Source organism: Cottoperca gobio, chromosome 9 (genome assembly GCF_900634415.1).
Source record: "Cottoperca gobio chromosome 9, fCotGob3.1, whole genome shotgun sequence".
In the NCBI taxonomy this organism is placed as follows: domain Eukaryota; kingdom Metazoa; phylum Chordata; class Actinopteri; order Perciformes; family Bovichtidae; genus Cottoperca; species Cottoperca gobio.
In genome coordinates this window covers 6,168,162-6,189,362 of record NC_041363.1, presented here as the reverse complement: position 1 = coordinate 6,189,362, position 21,201 = coordinate 6,168,162, and the positions used below count along the sequence as shown (strand labels likewise).

Here is a 21,201-nt window from a genome sequence, read left to right as displayed (position 1 = left end):
TGTGTTAACATATGCCTACATATTACAACAAGATATGGTTGTTCAAAGTTGAATTGGCATTTGAATGCAAACAAATCCTATTTTCATCTTCATTGTTGTTGTTTTAAAGAACTATCATACTGTTTGACAGCAAATATTGGATTACCTCTATGTTCAACACGATAATAAAATGTGCTGGCACTGTCCTTTTAGTGGTATGATTTTGGGTTGATATATTGTTTTACAGCAACTATTTTATTTCCCAAAAAAAAGACCCACTGAAATTCCAACATCAATGTCTCAGTTGTCTTTGATTCTTACTGTGGAGACATTGCGCCATCTACTGGATTGAGTGTTAATTGCACCAATGAAAGGATGAAATGCGCCCATTTTGCTATATTACAAAATGTACTTATGTGTAACATGAGTGGAATCAGTACGAAAAAAATGCAAACACACACTCACTGTCAAAATAATTTGGATTTGCATCATTATAGGCAGAGTTTTTAGCAGTTGCAGTGTATGATTGCCACACCTACACAGAGGAAAACACTGCTGGAGAGGCAAGAGGGTACTCTCTTTCTACTTCCGCATTCGCGTCCCACATTAACAATACTCAAATTGCTTCTATACTCTTTGGTATTACTGTACTCCGATCATGACTTCAATGGACGTGATCTACGCAGAAATATATGTTCAAACTACGGATAGCTGTGTGCATGTGAGATGCAGATATTCCTCAAAACTGGCTTTATTTAGGTTGTTTAACGAGCACCCAATACGCATGCGTAGCACGAATTAGCTGCTGCAAGTCAAAGCTGCATATCTAACATGTTAGCTAGTTTCTGTTATTTATTTATCATTATTTTTAGACCGTTGTAAAATAGTGCAGGCTTCCTGACAGGAGGTTTACACCTTACTGGGAGACCTTTGGGCTGTATCATATGGTGTGAACTATCTTGATATTGTATCTTCTTTGGTCACGTGATTGAGTTTTACCGCTATGGTCACCTGATTTGTTGTGCTGCTGATAAAGAAACATGGCAGCCCACCTATCGTACGGTAGAGTCAATTTAAACATCTTGAGAGAAGCAGCAAGAAAAGAGCTTCGAGAGTTTTTGGACAAATGTGCCGGAAGCAAGGTAATGAAAGATGAAAACCCACAATAACATGTAAAACATGGCGGCGACAGCTATGCATATCCATGAAGATGACAGTTAAGCTAGTTCCTTGGAGCTGTCAATGCTCAAAATACTTCATTTTAACAATCTACGTGCAGGTTATGTTAAGAAGTAGTTATGTTTTGAGTGTGAATATCATTTAAACACTACATCTGATAATATAGCTACATGCCTATTTGCATGTGAGCTGTATTTTCCCTTGAGGCTGGCTGCAAATCTAGTTTTTATAGTAACCATTAGCTAAATTATAGGTTACAGTGAGAGCAAGTATTTCCGCATTCATATTTTTCAGTTCTTGCTACTGATGTACATAACTTTATGTGCCCTCTTTAGGCCATAGTTTGGGATGAATATCTAACCGGACCTTTTGGACTGATAGCTCAGTACTCTCTACTGAAGGTAAGTGCTTTCTGTATTGTAAAGTAACCCAATACACAAGGCCAGATATTGTATCAGACCTCAACGACACAGTAATGTATCGTATATTAAATTAAACGCATGTTTTATGCTTATTACTGTGTGTTTTTTCTCCAGGAACATGAAGTGGAAAAGATGTTCACCCTCAAGAGTGGCAGGCTCCCCGCTGCTGACGTCAAAAATATCATCTTCTTTGTTCGTCCCAGACTAGAGCTCATGGACATCATTGCTGAGAATGTATTCAGGTCTGTTCATGTGTCTCTAGCCCCACAATTTAAACAATTTTCATGTAAGACAGGTATCTCCAAGTCCTTTCTGTCCACAGTATTTAAAACTTTTGTCCTGGATTGTGCGCCTTCAGTGAGGACAAGATGCATTCGTCACGAGACTTCCACATTTTGTTTGTGCCTCGGCGGAGCATGCTGTGTGAACAGCGGCTGAAGGAGCAGGGCGTGTTGGCCTCTTTCGTCAACATCGACGAGTACATCCTGGACCTGATCCCTTATGATGGCGACCTGCTCTCCATGGAGTATGAAAGTGCTTTCAGGGTGTGTTCAACTTAAACATCTCACATGTGTATATAACCACAATTCAATATGATAACTTGTTGTGAAATGTCCTACATCTGGATAGAACCTCTTATCGCCCAGCCCTATGTTGTTATAAACTGAAGATGAGATTTCAAATGTGTAAGATTTCCCACCTCATCCAGATTTGTAGATGTGATGTGTTTCTGACTGTCATGGTGTGTTTTTACTCCCTCTCGTTTCTTACAGGAGTGCTACTTAGAAAATGACCAAACAAGCCTTTACCACACAGCCAAAGGCCTCATGACCTTACAGGCACTGTATGGCACCATTCCACAGATATACGGGAAAGGAGACTGTGCACGGGTGAGTATGGTGCGAGGTGGAATATTTATTGTTTGTATAGCAGGGACAATACATCATATATTGTACCAGATGTAGCTAAAAGTTAATCTGCATGTGTTGTCACTGGGCTGAGACCACTAGTGATGCGCAGGTTACAGACGTAAATGATCAGTTATAGCAAAACAAAACCCTCTTTCTAAAAACAACTGACGCAATAAACCACCATATGAAGAATTATCACAGTAAATTCTCTGCTTGTTTCCAGCATGTTGCCAACATGATGCTGAGGATGAAGCGAGAGTTTGCCGGCAGTCAGAATCAGATTCTTCCCGTGTTCGACACGCTGCTCCTCCTCGACCGTAATGTTGACCTGCTCACCCCTCTGGCCACACAGCTCACCTACGAGGGTCTCATTGACGAGATCTATGGGATCACTAACGGTCAGAATAAACCTTTTTCACTGTTTCCCACTGTGTGAATTCTTTTTTTTGTGCTTTTATTTTTAGTGCGCCTGTCTTGTGGAATAAAATACAGCACCTCCTTAAAAACAATTCACTAAAAGAAATCTAATCACCTGCCTTTTTGTTTTTTCTCCCTCTGACTCGCAGGTTATGTCAAGTTGCCTCCTGAGAAGTTTGCGCAGAAGAAGCAAGGTGAGGCGAGTAAAGATCTACCCACAGAGTCCAAGAAGTTGCAGCTCAACTCTGCAGAGGAGCTGTATGCAGAAATACGGGACAAAAACTTCAATGCTGTCGGAGCAGCGCTCAGCAAAAAGGCCAAAATAATTTCCGCAGCCTTTGAGGTTTGTCTTGCCTCATCTTTGTTGCTGTTTGGAGTGTTAGTAAAAATAAAAATGTAGTTGCAGTGCCTGCTACTTCCAGGGAGCTGCGTTGGATCACCTCCAGACATCCCAGCTGATCGGGTCTGATTGTATTCTTTGTGGCATTTTAGCTCAAAGGTCATAACATAAATCCATGAGGTTAGGGAAGTGATGACAATCCCTGAGAGATAAGATGATGCGCTAAGTGTTCAAGCAGAATGCTTAACAAGGCCAAACGTGCTACAATTCTATCATCGGCGCAGAACTCGGGCATATTGATCGTAACACAAACTACATCAGTAGAGATTGTTGATAAGCAAACGTGTGCACCATCAGAGGCATGTGAGCCTGAGCAGGCTGCTCTTCGCTAATGTAGAGAAAGATTTTATATTATTCATTTAAACTAAAATAGATTGTTGTGTTATAGAAAAAAACTGAGGATGGATATTAGATAAAGGAGCCATAGCTACATTTTAATTGTCTGCAATACCCAAACCTCTTTTACTGTTTATCTGTGTTTCATTTACTGATGTGATGTTTTTTGGACTCCATCATTGAAATGCTGTTTTTCTGAGCTGCAGTACCAAACATGTTAACAGCTCTGCAAGTACAATTCTGTTCTTTTGTCTTCCAGGAGCGCCATAATGCTAAAACAGTGGGAGAAATCAAGCAGTTTGTGTCTCAGTTGCCTCACATGCAGGCCGCTCGAAGCTCGCTGGCCAACCACACTTCTGTGGCAGAGCTGATCAAGGACATCACCAGTGCGTACTTTACCTTTACCTTACCTACATGTTTTTAAAGTAACATTATCCACCAATACATTTGGTGTATTTAAATGACTTTTAAAATGTTTTGGTTGTTTTGAATCATTATAAACGTTGCCTAATGTTTCTTATATATACAGTATATATGAGATGTATTACATGGTTGTATCTGACAGCATTGCATGTTTAAGGTGTCATTTATGTTCGTTATAATGTGATAAAAAGTAACTAATGTCTCTTGTTTCAGCATCTGAAGCCTTCTTTGATAATCTAACAGTGGAGCAGGAGTTTATGACTGGAGTCGACACAGACAAGGTTCTTCCTCTCGCTACATATTGTTTACACGAGTCTCGCATCAGTATGCACAGAGATATACTGTGGTTTCATCTGCATCTATGGGTGCACTATAGTTCTGATGAATGTTATTTCACCATCCAGGTGAACACGTATATAGAAGACTGCATTGCCCAAAAGGATCCACTGATCAAGATTCTGCGTCTGGTGTGTATGCAGTCGGTCTGCAACAATGGCTTCAAGCAGAAGGTGTTCGACTACTACAAGAGGGAGATTCTGCAGGTGAGTCGAAGACGAAAAGATTTTAATGGGGATGCATTCCTTGTGCATCAACAAAGAACAATACTGGTGCAGTGTACTGTGGCTCAAATGTATTAAATGAAAATGTTTTGTTGTTTTTGGTCTTTCATGAAGACTTATGGTTATGAACACATACTTACACTGAACAACCTGGAGAAGGCGGGTCTTCTGAAGCCACAGATGAGCTCAAGGAACAACTACCCCACTATAAGAAAAACCCTCAAACTGTGGATGGAGGACGCCAATGAACAGGTACAAGATGTATTACATGAAGAAAGAACTTTATTAAACCCATGAGCTTCTGAGGAGGAGCTCAACCTCTCTGTTTGTTTTTTTTAATTTCCTCAGAACCCCAACGACATCTCCTATGTGTACAGCGGCTACGCTCCACTAAGCATCCGACTGACCCAAGTGTTAGCCAGGCCCGGGTGGCGTAGCATCGAAGAGGTGCTGAAGATGCTTCCCGGCCCACACTTTGAGGAGAGACAGCAGCTGCCTGCCGGGCTTCACAAGAAGCGTAAGGACGCATACAAACTGTTTGCCCTGTTGCTCGCTAAACAGAATAAAAGTAAACGGCCCCCGGCCTGCTGCGTGCAGATAAGACACGGGCTTTGTTTCTGTTGAGTCAAAAGCTGAAAGGAAGGAGATTGATAGCACAAAGCTGACAATACCGCAGAGCCACCGTCAGTGTTTGTGTTGAAGAGAAGGCTAGATTAAAAAAAAAAAAGAAACATGCTGTGCTTCATTTGTCAGATGAACCACCTCCAGTGCTTTCCTTCCGTTTCTCCTCCATCTTTCCATATTGGCAGTAGGAGGTGTTACACTGATGTGAATAATGAATTTAATTATACACTGAATTTGAAATGTGCTAATTAGAACTGCGAGTCTGGGCATTAGACCGTTGACTTGTTTCTGCATGCCTGCCTTGTATTGGATTTTAAAAGGTGATAATGAACTCAAATCTAAGGGGAGGGTGAAGGCTACATTTATTTATTTAATTCACATTTTGAAATATGGAGCCTTTATATATTTATTTATATATTATATATATATATATATATATATATATATATATATATATATATATATATATATATATATATATATATATATATATATATATATATATATATATATATATATATATATATATAATTAGGAAAAACACTACAGGTTGATATACGCCGGTGAAATGTCATGACGGTAAGAAAAAAAGAACAAACATAACCAAATGTCCTTTTGTCATGCTTAAAACTTCCCTTTGATGTGCATCTGCTTTCACTTTTACAGGTCAGCAGGGGGAGAATCGGACGACGCTGGTGTTCTTCCTCGGGGGAGTGTCGTACGCAGAAATAGCCGCTCTTCGTTTCCTCTCTCAAATGGAAGACAGCGGGATGGAGTATATTATAGCCACCACAAAACTCCTAAACGGTACAACTTGGATCAAATCCCTCATGGACCGGCCTGAAGCCCAGACCTCCTGAGTCACCTGCGAGTACACCTGGCCACATCAAACACCCCATCCATCCATCAGAAAACCTCAGCTGCTGTTTTTTTTTGTATTTCTGTATCCAGGTACTGCAGGTGTTTCATTGATGTCTGTGCAACAGCAGACTCTTTAAAGGTGCCCTGTGGAGTTTTCTCTTCTTCATGTCGGTGTTACAGACCAAAATGTGTTGCGTTTATCTTTGCGGCCTGACAAACATGTTGAATGCAATTTCCTTTGTAACATTTGCAAAGCTGATTTATTGAATATTTAAAATTGTGCATTGTTGTATGCATGTTTTCTTGCTTGCCTTTGCAGGTTCTTTACTATAGAACCAACTGCACGTCAGTGAAACCGGCACCAGGAATGTGTATCACCCCACCTACTGCCTCATGCATGATAAAAACAAACACTGACTCGCTCGCAAAGCGTTGCTCCACAGTGGTCATAAACTCCACAGGGTACCTTCAACATGTTGCAGTCCTTGATTTGCACCCAGGCGATAGAATATAAAGCTGGTTTACTGCTACTGTCGTGCATCCCTCTGTCCTCTGGCCACGTTTCCACCACTGAGGTCGTTTCTCTACTTTTGGCGCTACTGTAAATATGTATGTATGATTTAAAATAGTTGGGATGTTTGAGATGATGTCATGTATAAGATGATTCAAGACGCACTACTTCAATTTTTGAAGGCTTTTGTAGGCATAAAAATAGGCAAATAAAGTCTTTACTAAGTGAAATTAAATGTGTCTTGGGTTACTTGCTCATGTGGGAATCCGTTTTGCTTGTTTTTACCAGATAATTTTGGGAAAGTCAAGAAGCTGATCGTGATCAGGGAGAGCAGATAAAAGGCAGGGATGGGAGTGTGTTCGTCAGCGGCGGTCCAGCTCTCTGAAGGAGCAATTAGCGCAGTAACAGGCCTCCTGATCAGCCGATAATGGCCATGTGCTGTCTGGAGAGCTCAGCCCACAGCCGCCCATGATTTGACAGCGCAGGACACTGATTGAATTAGGAGGCCATTTGCTCCGTGTTCCGGTAGAGAGGAACTGTGCTACAGGAGGGTGTTTGATCTCCATTTCAGTCAATACCCTCTCCGTGCCTTATACAGGATGAACATAGGGAGACCTGCTGACAGCACTCAGATATTTTTGGTGAACTGTTCCTGGGTAAATCTATGTTAATTTACTCCATGTTGATTGGCTACAAGACTTGAACAAGTAACTGCTTTTATTTAATGGATTAGAAGATACTTCGTTCTGTCAAATGCAAGCTTGATGGCTAAAAATCTGACACTGCAATCCCTTTGTTTGAGGAGCAGGTGCACTGAAGACCTAAACTCCCATTAGATCAATCCCAGAGGATTCAGATCCCTGATCAGTTATTGCTTCTGGCTCCTCCTCTGCCATAAGGGCTTGAAACGCCTCAGGCAGAACACACCAACTTGGACTTCAGGACTGGAAGCACAGGAGCCCACTTTCTGATCTGCTCCAACAGCACCAAGGTAAGACTGGTTTAAGTTTGATTGTTTTACTCTCTATTACTCTTATATCCTGAGCTTGTTTGTCATTCATTGATGTTTTAGTTTAGTTTAAGTCCGTTAAACCTCTACCAAGCCAAGAACCGACTACATCGCATTAACATGACAAAACTCTATAACAGCAGGATTGTATTGAACATATTTATTCTGACTCCAACATGGCTCACATTTGAGCTTTGCTGTAACTTGTAGCCTGAGGAATAACTACTTACATTAATGTATTTTGTATTACAGTTAATTTAGCCGACTTACAATAAGTGCAAATGTTATTTTACTCAGAAATCTGCATATCCTATCCTTTCCTCTTTTATTTTATTTAATACCTTTTGAAGGAGAATCCTCATTTTCTCAAGTACAAACAATAAATACATTAAAAAAAGAATGCACGCCTATAGCAATTAAAAATAAATACATAATTATAATAAAAAAATGACAGTTACAATCAAAAAGAATGCTGAATGAAAGAATGAATGCTCAAGATGTTCAGGAGTCTGTATTCTTTGTGAAAACACAAAAACAAAGCGGATCAATGCTGAACCCATTTAATGCAATTTACAGATCAATTATTAATAGTGACAAATACAACCTCTTCAGCTTCTACAAGGCATAAATGCATGTACACCTGTAATATCAATAAACCTGAACACATTTAATAATACATAAAGCACTAAAAAGAAAGTATTTACTCCCAGACGAGTAAAAGTAAAGTAAAAGTACCAACAGTGTGGAAATATTCAGTTACAAGTAAAAGTCCTGCATTCAAGATTTTAAGTAAAATTACAAAAGTATAAGAATCAAAATTGACTTAAAGTAACATGAAAAATACTCATTCTGCACAACGTCCCATTTCAGAATAATATATATTATAATATTGGATTATAATTATTAATGTGTTCACTTTAATGTTGCAGCTGGTAAAGGTTAGCTTGCAAATTTCACCAGGGGATCAATAAAGTTTATCTTAACCTATAATAATATAACACATGATAACTCATTTTGTTGATTATACTTTGTGTTATTAATCTGAATCTTCAAAGTAATTTATCAAATAAATGTAGTGGAGTAACAAGTACGATATTTGCCTTTTGAATTGTAGTAGAGTAAAAGTATAAAGGAGTCGGTCAGCGGTGTTTACTACTTCAGTAATATGAACAAATATCATTTATTTAATATGCTTTTATGTGTTTTTGCTTTGAGTGTTGTTATGTACAGTGCATGTTTTAGTGAACTGTCAGATGGGACACCTTGGTGGACGTAACAGTTGTTTTTTTCTATTCTGAATTTTAACAACGGTGTGTGTTTGCAGAATGGGTCACAGGGAGAACATGGGACACCTGGCTCAACCGGGTCACAGGCAGAAGACTCAGCAGGAGCCTCTGGATGTGGACCCCTTGTTAATCCGCTTCCTCCGGACATTTAAGGAAGTCCTCAAATTCGTTCTCTTCAGCTACACGGTGCTGTTTGGTGCTTTGCTCCTTGCCAGATGGACCACTTACTTTATGGTGGGAAAGTAAAATGAAACTGACTGTTGAAGAATGAGTCTGTTCTCGGAGCTCATTAATGAAGTTGATCAGGCAGACCGTCTCTGGATTTGTGGTCTATGCAGTTCCTATCAATTATTAATGTCTTGCACACTCAACAATAACAGCTGGAGTGATCATGTTTGCTTCACACTCTGCAGTAGTGCTCACATTTCAATAAATAATCCAAACAGGGTTTTGCAGGCATCAAATCTACAGTGAAACTTTAAACAAGCCAGCTCGCATCAGATGTGTGTGTTCACAACGCTTAAATGTGCAAACTAGAAACTGTGATATCTGCTGAGTTTTAACATGTGAAGCTATATAAAACATGTGTGTATGGTTGTGTAGCGTACAGAAAACTGCATTGTGTATTCTTGATTGATAAAAGCTTGAAATATGTTTTTTTCCTGGGGGAGTACATGTAAAACTTGACATGTGTGTATGCACATAAGGCATATAAGCAGTGGCAACGTCGGCTGTTATAGTGTCTAGTTTGTCTTGAATTAATTGGCGAAACAAAGCTGTTCCTTCTGGTGGGATCTTGTTGTTTATGAATTGCTAAATAAATTGTATGCACCACCAAATCACAATATAAATATAAATGATTTGGGCCTTGAAGAAACACCTGCATTATCACCACGTTATGATGCCCTGTCTTGTAAATTAAAAACTACTTTTAAGACCTTTATTATTTCAATTTATATTGAGCTTACAATTGTTATTAGTCAAATTACCAAAAACAAAACTGGGGTTAAGATGCCGACCATCCTGCAATGTCCCCAGTTTGTTGCATATCTCTCTTCTGGCACTTTGTTGTAACCGGCATAAAATGCCCAAAATATTTATTAAATGTTTTAAAAATCTAAATCTTGAAGAATGGGATTGGGAGAGGGACGTCTGAACAAACATTTGTCATAGTAATGGAAGACATTTTGATGTCACAGTGGAAAAAAGCACAGGTGTAAATAATAAAAATAATTATGGCTGATTTTCTTTTAGCTGCTTCAGTTTCAGGGTCCTCATTGTAGCACTGTCATGGCTTGTTGGGACATTTAAATAATTAGTTACCGTTAGTATTAACACCTTAGTTTGATTACTAAAAATATCTGTTGTTGCACATATAGCCAGTGCAGGTATATGTGCCTGAACTTCAGTTTGAATGGGAGCAATCATTTGTTATTATCTCTTACATCTATGGTCCATAACGCATCCTTCAAAACTGATGTCTGTCCAGTAGGTGCAAGAAACTGCAGCAGATCCTGCGGAAGTTCAGGGGCAGTGACAGGTGACACTGGAATTCTTCGGTTTTTTTTGGGGGGGGGGGTTTATTGGTGCAAACACTAAATTTGATGTTTTAATAATGTGTCAGGAGCAGCACCGCAAAAATAATTATTGACATAACTAAATATATTATGAATTATCTTTAGATATATGTTAGACATTTAGTTGCCACTTTAACAATATTTTAAATGTTAAAAGTAAGTCTTATGTTCTAAATTTAACTTTGATCATATCAAATCTAATTCAGTTTTTTTAGCTTAATTTTTGCGATGAACCAAAAACTAACTGTGTACGTGGGTTTGTTCGATTTCATCTACTGAAACAATCCGCATGGGCGGTGTTAAGACATTACATGTTTTGTTTTTTTTAAGAAAGAAAGTCCAAATAACTTTTATTAAAATAATAAATCAATGAACCTGCTCTCCGGTGACAGGAAAAAGACCCACGTCGCTGACAGATGAGTCGGCCAGATTACATTTTTATGATGCACCCTCACTGCTCTCCGTTTGATGTGTGCTGAACGCCGCCCGCGTTGCGCCATTTTGAAAGTAATACTGGGAGAGGCAGAGGCGAGGGAAATCTCAAAGTAGAGTGCAAAGTCTATAATACAGTACTAAGGATTGTAGTTTACTTTATTTGGTTTAAAAACGGTTTCGTGCTGTCTATATCAACTGGGCCGTCGACTTGTCCGATCCTCGGAGTCACTAGCAACACTCCCTGGTGTATTCCTCCACTGCTCCTCGGGCAGAACCACCCAGCCGACCCGGGTCAGCACTGCTCCAGTCCAGGGCCCGAGCCCGCTACAGAGATACCCTCAGTCTGAGTCGCTCACCATGGCAGGTAAAAGTACAGAGCAAAGACTGTCAGAGTGTCTGAGGTTTCATTATTATTCAGCAGTTCACATCCTGCTCAGCCCAGATGATGGGTTTGTCTCTGTTGTGGTTAACTAGCGCATGCTAGCTAGCAAGCTAGCAAGCTAGGCTACTTCCAGTGTGCTAGTGTGTTACATCGACAGGGTGAAAGTGAGAGTTTTCCACAGCGAACATGCTTAAACTATTCCCTGTGCCTGATGATAAGCTACGGCAGTTAAAACATGTAGTAAGTGTGAAGTAGCGTGCGGCCTTGTTCTCAAATTACTGATTTTTTTTTTATAGCTAAGTTAGCACAAGGCTAACGCGTGTAAAGTTGTCGTTGATGATGGTGCGTTCAAACTTGTGTTCCGTGCAGGGGCCGGCGGTGGGAACAGTGATGTGCAGTGGTGCTTTTCCCAAGTCAAAGGAGCCATAGATGATGATGTCGCTGAAGGTAAGTCCATGTGGTGGTCACTAAACACTTACTAACATTCAATGTGCATGCTTGTTTTGAAGTTAGCTGTGCTACTGCAGTCAGTAGTTAATTATCTGTAATGTAATATTTGCATGATTGGGAGTGAAGTGCATATCATAATTGAATGGTGGCAGGTTTTTACCTCTGCAGGACAAGGGGAACTCCTACACAAGTAGGAAGTTAAAGAAGTATTGCGGGGTTTTTTTTGGTTGAGCAATGAGTTTGATTTGGTTCAACTTCAAATGTGTTTCAGAGTGTGTAAAAGTTGTGCTTTTTCTGATCGGCCAAGTCAAAAATACAACTTCCCCCCTTAGCTTTGTCGGTATCCAGCCATGCAGATGGTCTTAGTTTTAGACTTCAATTCATTAGTTGTTGTCCAAGCATCACACCATTGCAACTTTCTAGAAACACTGTCCTGGTTACTTAAGATGATGCAAATATATGTTCTACCAAAAGTAGTTACCACTACAAACAGATGTCTGTGATTAGCCTAATGTACAGGACCGTTGCTTCTTGACAAGATGCTTGGCTGTTGCAGTTGTCAACTTCCTGCTTGGCTAAATTCCAAGTGAAAACTTGTTTTTGTGATCTAAAACCTTTTGTTTACAGTACATGATGCACTTATTTGTGTGAAAAGGACTAAAAGGCTGTTTACAGTAAGCTTTGTCTGAGAACAAGTATAAATGTGAGCCACTCGTTGTGTCGATACATAGCAGTACACAGGCTAAAAACCTAACACTACATAAGTGTAGTGGTTGCAAAAATGTTTGTATACACTCAACCCTCTTTTGCTCTATATGAGAGTTTGTATGGGGTCCGATCGTATCAGGCACTGTGTCCCGTGTTATGAGAGGAACAACACCATAGTCTATATTAAGGATTGCACTAGCTCAGAATAGTGCCAGCCTGTAAACAGGGATTGATTGTTGTATTGTCGGGTTTGATGAGAATGCCTGTCTTTGAAAGTGCTGAATAGCTGCCAATGGCAAGATTTTTTACCCTTTCAGAGTGTTCAGTAATTGCACCACCACACTGTGCTGTGCATGTATACATGTACGTCACTGCTCTATTGTGTTTTCACCATGGTTGACATGGTTTTCCAATCCCACCCCACAGGTGGACAAAACAGGAGCAAACGTACAATATATTTAATGCAGCTGGAAGAATTTTGTGCACCATTTTGGAGGAAATAAATCATTTCTGGGATGCAAAGAAAAGCTTTGCATACCAGTTCAAAGTATTTGTACATTGAACACACCTCAAATTCACACAACGGGCTCCAGCAAGCAAGTTTAAAATAAATGTATATTATTGTAATTACACACCTGAATTTCTAATTGCATTACTTTATTGACAGCTGACATCATATCTACTGTTGAATTCAACCACTCTGGGGAGCTACTGGCCACTGGGGACAAAGGGGGTCGTGTTGTCATCTTTCAGCAAGAGCCAGAGGTGAGTTTTGGTGACTCGTCTGACAAAACTAAATTTGTACAAACGGTGCAATCTTTGTTTTTCACATTTGATAAACTCATAACTTAGTCCATCTGGTTGTACATGTTACTGAATTCAACCATGTGAAGGGGAAACATACTGTGGCTTCTGATCATACGACACAGCGTAGGTCTAGCATGATGATACTTGAACTCCACTCTGCTCTGTCGTTGTTTAGAGTAAGAATCAGCCACAGTGCCGAGGAGAGTACAATGTTTACAGCACCTTCCAGAGCCATGAGCCGGAGTTTGACTACCTGAAAAGCCTTGAGATCGAGGAGAAGATCAACAAGATTCGATGGTTGCCTCAGAAGAACGCAGCACAGTTCCTTCTGTCTACAAATGGTAAGTAAGCCACTGTATTCTGTTATATTTCAACTGAAACCTTTCCATCTGTACTCTGGAGAACACCATTTGACAGCAAGTTCTCTAAACTTACGCAGTTTCTTTTGTTACTGGAGATGAGTTGTTTTTCATTATCTGTTTGTTGTCATTGGCAGACAAAACCATAAAGCTGTGGAAGATTAGTGAGCGTGACAAGAGACCAGAGGGCTACAATTTGAAGGAAGAAGATGGGCGATACAGAGATCTCAATACTGTCACAACACTACGGGTGTGTATAATTTGCTTTATCACTGTCCCAGTAATGTTGTATGTATTATTAATTGTCATTATTAACCATCTTTTAATATGCCATAGTTGATTGTACTGTCTGCCTTTTTAAGAAAAGTGACGATACAATTAAGACCAACTGTGTTGCACTATTAAAAGCTTTAAAGTATTATATAATTAATTTGAACCGTTGTCCTCCATTAAGACTCTCTGTGCGGTAGACATTCATGCAGACATATAGACATGTCTTACCAGAAAAACCACATTCCTAAAATTACTGCAATACAGCAATTAATGTCTGCACTTAAAACGTTCTGCATGTCTCTCCCTGCTCATGTGCATCCTCCAGTTTGAGACACACTGATCTATATCTATTGGATAGTTTCCAAATATGTAGATTCAGTTTACCACACTACCCTGAGGCTAGAGCCCTTTTTTCTTTGTTTAAAAGACAGTTAACTCTTGCTGTTTGTCATATGTGGGGGAAAGTCACAGAAAATATGATTTATAAAATGGAGGACTGTATAATTACCACACATTTCCCCTGGAATTAAAGTGACACTAACCCCTCTCTTCTCCTCAGGTACCCGTGTTCAAGCCTATGGACTTGATGGTGGAAGCCAGCCCTAGACGGGTGTTTTCGAATGCTCACACCTACCATATCAACTCCATCTCAGTCAACAGCGATTGTGAGACGTACCTGTCTGCAGATGACCTGCGCATTAACCTATGGAATCTGGAGATCAACGATCGCAGCTTTAGTATCCTTTTGTTCTTTAATTCAATGCAGCCGCCATCTTCTGTAGGTGTTGACTTAATTCATCGTAGTTGCACTTTAATTATTACTTCAGTGGAAGGAAGCTGTTGCATTGCAAGACTACTAACTGTACTGGTAAATGCAACCTTTCAAGCCTTTCTAAATATCTACCCTGTGTTTTGAAAGAAAGAAGAGTTTTAAATGACTACGTTTGCAGGAGTTTACTTTTTTCTGTATATGCACATTGTGAAATAATTAAGTTTAGTTCTGTGTCAAATTAGACTTAAATTAGTCAGACTGAATAGTGATTCAGTTCCTGCAACAACACTGAACACTGCTTATTTTTCTGTTCCATGTTAAGTCATTAAATGAATCCTTATCTTAATAGGCCAGACAAAACAAAGCATGTGTGGCTCTGTGTTGACCAAACGTACAACAAAATACATTAATTTATGTCTGCCACGTGTCATACTTGTTTCTACCACCAGATGTCACCAAAGTATTCCCCCCCCCCCTCTACACAGAGAAGCTTTAACATGCAGTAGTCTACATTTATAAAAAATGTTAACATTTGATGCCAGAAGTTTTAATCCTGAACTGATCTGACCACATGGCTTTATGTTCAGTGTCCTCCCCCTCTGAGGGAGAAGTGCCAGACAAACACTACTTGCCATTATAAATCCATTCACAAAATAACTAATTAACTAGTTCAGAGCAGCCTCTAAAAATCTATAGTTGTTGTTACAGAGCCATGCAAAACCTGTTGGGCCACTGGGACGACGGCAATGGTTTCATTTTTAAATCGTGAAAATGTCTGTTTGACCTTCACCTCACTTCTTCAGACATTGTTGACATTAAGCCAGCTAATATGGAGGAGTTGACGGAGGTGATCACAGCAGCGGAGTTCCACCCAAACCAATGCAACACCTTTGTCTACAGCAGCAGCAAGGGCACCATCCGCTTGTGTGACATGAGGGCATCAGCACTGTGCGACAAGCACGCCAAACGTAAGCCAATTTAATGGTGTTTAAGTCACAGACATTTTGGTTGGTAGATAGTGTTTCTAACAGCTGACCTACAGCATCTGCAAATATCCTTTAACCAATGTCACAGTTTCCTGAGGGAAAGCCTTAATTAGTGAGCCGCCGTACACCTGTGAGCTGAAAGGTGAAAGGTTGTGTCACAGAGCCATCGTTAGTGTTGGTACTAACACCTGTGCTTTTCCTGTGGCGATAGATTCAGCTCCTAATTTATTTTGATGTGTATGAGAGTTTGCCAGAGCTCCATTATTCAAGAGTCAGACAAACGGCTTCTTCTCTGTTTTAAAATGTATGCAGGCTTGTGAAAACGTGATGAATATGCTAATACTTTTGCCAAAATTGTGGGACTGAGTACAGAACATGAGTGCGTCCCTGCATTGACGACACTAAAGCTGAGTTGTATATGTTGCTGCATAAAGTTGTGCACACGTGTATACAAATTGTAGCATATCATTGCAATTAATGGCAGTCAGGCTTTACTAATGAGATGCATTCTTTTCCTTTTTTTAAGAGTTTGAAGAGCCAGAGGATCCGAACAATCGTTCCTTCTTTTCTGAAATCATCTCATCCATCTCTGATGTAAAGTTCAGCCACAGTGGACGCTACATGATGACCCGCGACTACCTGTCGGTCAAAATCTGGGATCTCAACATGGAGTCCCGGCCAGTAGAGACATATCAGGTCTGTAACTGTTGCATCAGTTTCTTATCTGCAGATCGTACATATACAGACGTCATGCTCAAAATATCCTTGACTGTTATTTTCACTTTGGCAAAACTGGTTATTGTAACTACAACACCTCTTCGTCTTTCTTCTTACAGGTGCATGAATATCTCAGGAGTAAATTGTGTTCACTCTATGAGAATGACTGCATCTTCGACAAGTTTGAGTGCTGTTGGAATGGGAACGACAGGTTAGTATCTTGTTATAGTATCTATTATATATCGCATCAGGTTAAAAAAAGATGCCGTTTGGAGAGCTGCTACAATTGCATTTGAGAAATCCATCTATGGTTTTCTTCATTATGGTTTTTGCATATTGTGCATCATGCCATGCACAATATGCAAGACGCATGCAAATGTTTTGGTCTTACCCTTAACTGAGGCAACTTACCTGGCCAACAACACTGGCCTTATCAATTACGGTGGTCGTCTGCACGTGATTTAGTTTGGGTGGTTCATGAAAACAATACATTAGGAATCAACAATAGGATTATTGTGGTTGACCATCACTCACTCATACCTTGTCTCTCTGCAGCGTTGTGATGACCGGTTCCTACAACAACTTCTTCAGGATGTTTGACAGAGGCTACCGGCAGGACGTAACCCTGGAGGCGTCGCGGGAGAACAGCAAGCCACGGTCGGTCCTGAAACCTCGCAAAGTAAGCACAGGTGGGAAGCGCAAAAAGGATGAGATCAGTGTAGACAGTCTGGACTTTAACAAGAAGATCCTCCACACTGCCTGGCATCCTCTGGACAACATCATTGCTGTGGCCACCACCAACAATCTGTACATATTCCAGGAAAAACTGAACTAGCATTTGTTGAACCACTCAGATCCCAGTTTCTGCTTGAGCCCCACTGCTCTGATACACGCATACAAACGATATCTGTCTCTCTTTGGCAAAATCCCCAAGTCTTGATATGATCTTCCCTCTGGGACTTTAGTATTGAATGTGACAAGACTTACTCTGTCAACAGCAAACCGTGGCATAAACACAGTACATCCAAGCAGGCACATTTTCTATGTGTATGACAAATACAAACATGCAGGGTTTGTAGATCAGAGTCCAGAATTTGGGATTTAGGGTCATGGGTTTTCTCCATTAAGAGAACTACATTTACCACGCTACCGTTTGCAACTCCACTACATCCCAAACCAAAGGGAAAATGTGTTAAATGCACATGTTTTGTTTTTCTTTCTTCTTTTGTGCCATCGTGACATGATTCACTTGTATGTCATAGCTACCAATTGTTAAGATTCTGTAGCTACCATGTTTTATTAGTTTTGAATAGGAAATTCTTTCTACTGCTTTCTGTCACCACGTTCCTTTCCGTGCTGTCTTGAAACACTGCTAATACAAGCTGTCAACACTCCATATTTGCCCGAAGTATTTCTCAAGTTGCCAAGTTCTCTCACCGCTTCTTTCCTAATGTACAGTATGGTTACGCTGTTAAAGGACTGTCCTCGTGTTTTATCATGTTTTAGCTCATTCTCTACAAATAGTGTATAACGTACATTACTGCTAACCTTTGACCTCAGCTTATCAATACTTAATTTCTCTACAGTAAGAAACTCAATTTACTTGACATTGAATTGATATTCTAACACGGTTGACTTGTTGTCTTTGAATAAGTGAAAGTAATTGTTTGTTACAATCAGAGAAAACTCATGGTGTTCATGCATCCGTAACATCTGACTCATTTAACTGATTTAAATTACTTAAAATCTGCCTTTTTTTTAATGCAGGAAACCATGAAATTCACCTCAATCCTTTTTAAAAACATAATTTCTCTTGTTTGTCTTCTGGATTAGAGTTTCTGTTAGAATATTTAGTAAATGCATTGGTTTTGTGACGAGCTGTAATCCCTGGTCCTCTGACTAAATGTTCTCTGAGACGGATCTCAAGCAAGTTTCAAGCCTGTGAGTAGATTTTCATTGTGTATTGAAATGAATACATTTAGCAAAATGGTCAGCAGTAATGTATCATTTGTAGTTAATGTCCAAAAACATTTAAAGAGAAAATCACCAATGTAGTCTTTTAACATGGTCACAAGAACGACGTGCGCACACATTCGTCAGGTCTTGTGGTTTTGGGAGTTGAATGAGGGCTAATCATGCCAAAGTAAGCCGTCGTATACACCCTAAAGTTATATTCATTTAGAGCCGTCTTGCAGACGATGTGTCCCTGATCATGTGTGGACCATTGTGTAAAAGCTCAGGACGAAAGCTTGTATAGGTGGAAGGGCGTGATGGTGTGATGTAGCCTAATTCTCTCCTGGTCTGTGGCACCATAACTGAGTACCGCTGCCAGCTTCCCCACAAAGCCTGTCGTGTTGTTGCAGATTGATGGATCGCTTTAATCTCTGGATCTAGTTTCTGTTTGTAGAGATTTTTTTTATGATGTTTTGTACTGTACCTGGTGATAAAAGAAGAATAATCACTATAGCTGATTTATTTTTGTATAAATTAAGGCAATAGGATTACAGTCTGATCACTGTAGTTTCTTTAGCTGTCTATCTCGGACTGATTGTAGATGGGAGGTTGCCTGGTCCGGTAAACCTTTTTGTCATGACTTTGGGATATTTTTGTTCTTTCTTGGCGGGTATTTCTTTAAAAGCTAGAGACTTTTTTTTGCGACATCAAGGGAGTTTGACGTTTCTCACGTTGGATGTCCAAAGAAAAGTCGTTTCAGGTGTCAGTACCTCTGTAGTCATAAGCACTATAACAGTTTATTTTTTTAATTTGGCTGACTGTAACTGATGTTTATGTAGAACTTATTTGGATGCTTCAGAGTTAGATTTGGATCTTAACTTTCTGATTTTGTGCCATGGTTTTTTTTTTTTCTGAATCATTTTTGCTCGCTGTGAAAGAATAGGCCTGTGTGGGTCTAAATAGGAAAGAAATTTAAATCAACATGTAATGGTAAAACTGCTAAATCAAGTTCTCTAAAGCTAGTCAAGTCTAGGCAGAGTTACTGATTTTAGGTTTATTGTATGAAATGTCTTCTGTGATGCAGGAGAATACAGACTTGTTTATTTAAAAAGGAGATTTGGTTTGCAGATGACTGTATGAAAGTGGTCATTACTGACTGTATTGAACATGGGAAAATACTTTTAAAACATGAACTCTGCTGTTTCTCTGCTACACTATGCTTCAGTCCCACTCAGCCATTCTCTTCTGGAGAAAACAGGTTGATTGATAGCAGTTTTCCACTTAAAATGACGTTTTGATGACAGATTAAGCCATTGAATATTTATCTAAGTTAACGTGTCACTCTTACCTTCTTTGAGAACTGATTTCCAATCGCAAGGATGCCACCAAAATACCCTTCCATCTTCATACGGTGGTGTGAAGCTGCTGTTGACTGTCTCTCAGGGCTCTGGGTAATCTCTAGTAATGGACACTTTGCTAATCTTTTTTTTTTATTTTGCAACCTCTTCAAAAACAACTTTTCTTTAGTGTCTGATGCAAGGTTGTGTGAGGATCATTGTCATGTCGTTTATGCATAAACCTGTATAATGTGGCACCTTTGTCCCATTCCACAGTCAAGGATGATCAATTAGCCACCAAACAACGAAGGAGAGTTGTGCATAAAATAAATATGAGATCAGGGATCTGCCTCGTCCTGTCCTTCATCCAAAGGAAGAATTTACTTTCTCACTCTTTGTTAAATAACTATTTACTCTAACAACCTGTTGGAAGATGTGAGAGAGGTTTGAAAATACAAAAATCTGTAAAAAAATAAATAAATAATGATATTAGATCTGAATTGGTACATTTTCTTAAAAGAAGAAATCTTGTGGGGTAACTTTGGCTTTTTAAAAAATCCCATCTTTGCAGACGCAGCAGAGGTCGTCATCACAGACTGTATGAGTGCCGGAGCTTTATTTAAATAAAACTCAATTACATTCATAAAATAATAAACAACCAATAATCTTCTTCCCTTTCCCCTCATATTGTCTTTATAGCTATTGTTCAAGGCTATGGTCTAAAACCACAAAGATGTTCAGAAGAACCCTAATGCCTTTCTTATAGCGTTAAGAAGAAATAAGATAATCAAGTATGTTTCTTGTATTTTCTGGCGTGCCAGACGGGAGACTGCTCAGGGGAATTTACCGCTGCTCTGTGATCAAAACCTTTTACCTTCAAAAAGAAAAAGACGCTTTTCAGGACTTAATTATAAAAATGCCTTATTTACAGGTAGAGGATACACTTTTTGAAATTCAAGTTGCTATATTTTCTTTTTCTTTTAAATGAACCTTGGGTCGGCGAAGCTTTCCCTACATACAAAGGATGATGAACTCTCAAGGAAACGGCCTGAATTGGAGTTATGAGGTTTTCCACTTGAAGCAGCATTATATACATGTATATACATATATACATATATACATGTATATACATGTATATACATATATACATGTATGTATGTATGTATATACATATAGACATGTATATACATATAGACATGTATATATGTATATACATGTCTAATGTATCACAGGAGTTGAAACAAAATGCACTTTTTATTTTTGTGATTTTCATTAATTTGTAAGTTTTTGTTCATTTCTTTCAAGGGGCTCTTAAAGAGTTTGGGTGATCTGTTTTTTTTTTTTGGGGGGGGGGGGCACTACAAATGGTTCATTGTACAGCTATGTGTGTCTTTGTCAAATGGAATAAAGTACAATTTAGATGAAAAGTAATAAAGAATTTCAAACCTGAATTCTAAATAAAATGATCAAACTGCTTTAAGTTTTGTGTTTTTATAGATAATTTGCTGTAAATGTGAAATCATCACA

At 39.3% G+C, this 21,201-nt stretch overlaps 2 protein-coding genes across 3 annotated transcripts; both read left to right on the top strand.

Moving 5' to 3' along the window:
* Window positions 1–962: 962 nt before the first annotated feature.
* On the top strand, window positions 963–6,853 carry vps33a (VPS33A core subunit of CORVET and HOPS complexes). The gene is made up of 13 exons (XM_029439132.1): window positions 963–1,121; window positions 1,494–1,559; window positions 1,695–1,822; window positions 1,939–2,125; window positions 2,354–2,470; window positions 2,715–2,889; window positions 3,058–3,251; window positions 3,904–4,030; window positions 4,281–4,348; window positions 4,472–4,609; window positions 4,742–4,879; window positions 4,976–5,144; window positions 5,918–6,853. Exons 1-13 carry the CDS (start codon window positions 1,020–1,022, stop codon window positions 6,109–6,111), a joined length of 1,803 nt encoding a protein of 600 aa, XP_029294992.1. The 5' UTR covers window positions 963–1,019; the 3' UTR covers window positions 6,112–6,853.
* A 3,384-nt stretch (window positions 6,854–10,237) lies between these two features.
* On the top strand, window positions 10,238–20,174 carry ppp2r2aa (protein phosphatase 2, regulatory subunit B, alpha a). 2 transcript variants are annotated; one of them, XM_029439133.1, is made up of 10 exons: window positions 10,238–10,458; window positions 11,682–11,759; window positions 13,138–13,235; window positions 13,453–13,618; window positions 13,774–13,886; window positions 14,469–14,646; window positions 15,485–15,649; window positions 16,194–16,363; window positions 16,504–16,595; window positions 16,940–20,174. In XM_029439133.1, the coding sequence occupies exons 1-10, from the start codon at window positions 10,311–10,313 to the stop codon at window positions 17,217–17,219; spliced, it is 1,488 nt and encodes a 495-aa protein (XP_029294993.1). In that variant the 5' UTR covers window positions 10,238–10,310; the 3' UTR covers window positions 17,220–20,174. The 2 variants fall into 2 exon arrangements, with proteins under 2 accessions (XP_029294993.1, XP_029294994.1); XM_029439134.1 differs by lacking the exon at window positions 10,238–10,458 and adding an exon at window positions 10,472–11,294.
* The last annotated feature ends 1,027 nt before the right edge of the window (window positions 20,175–21,201 follow it).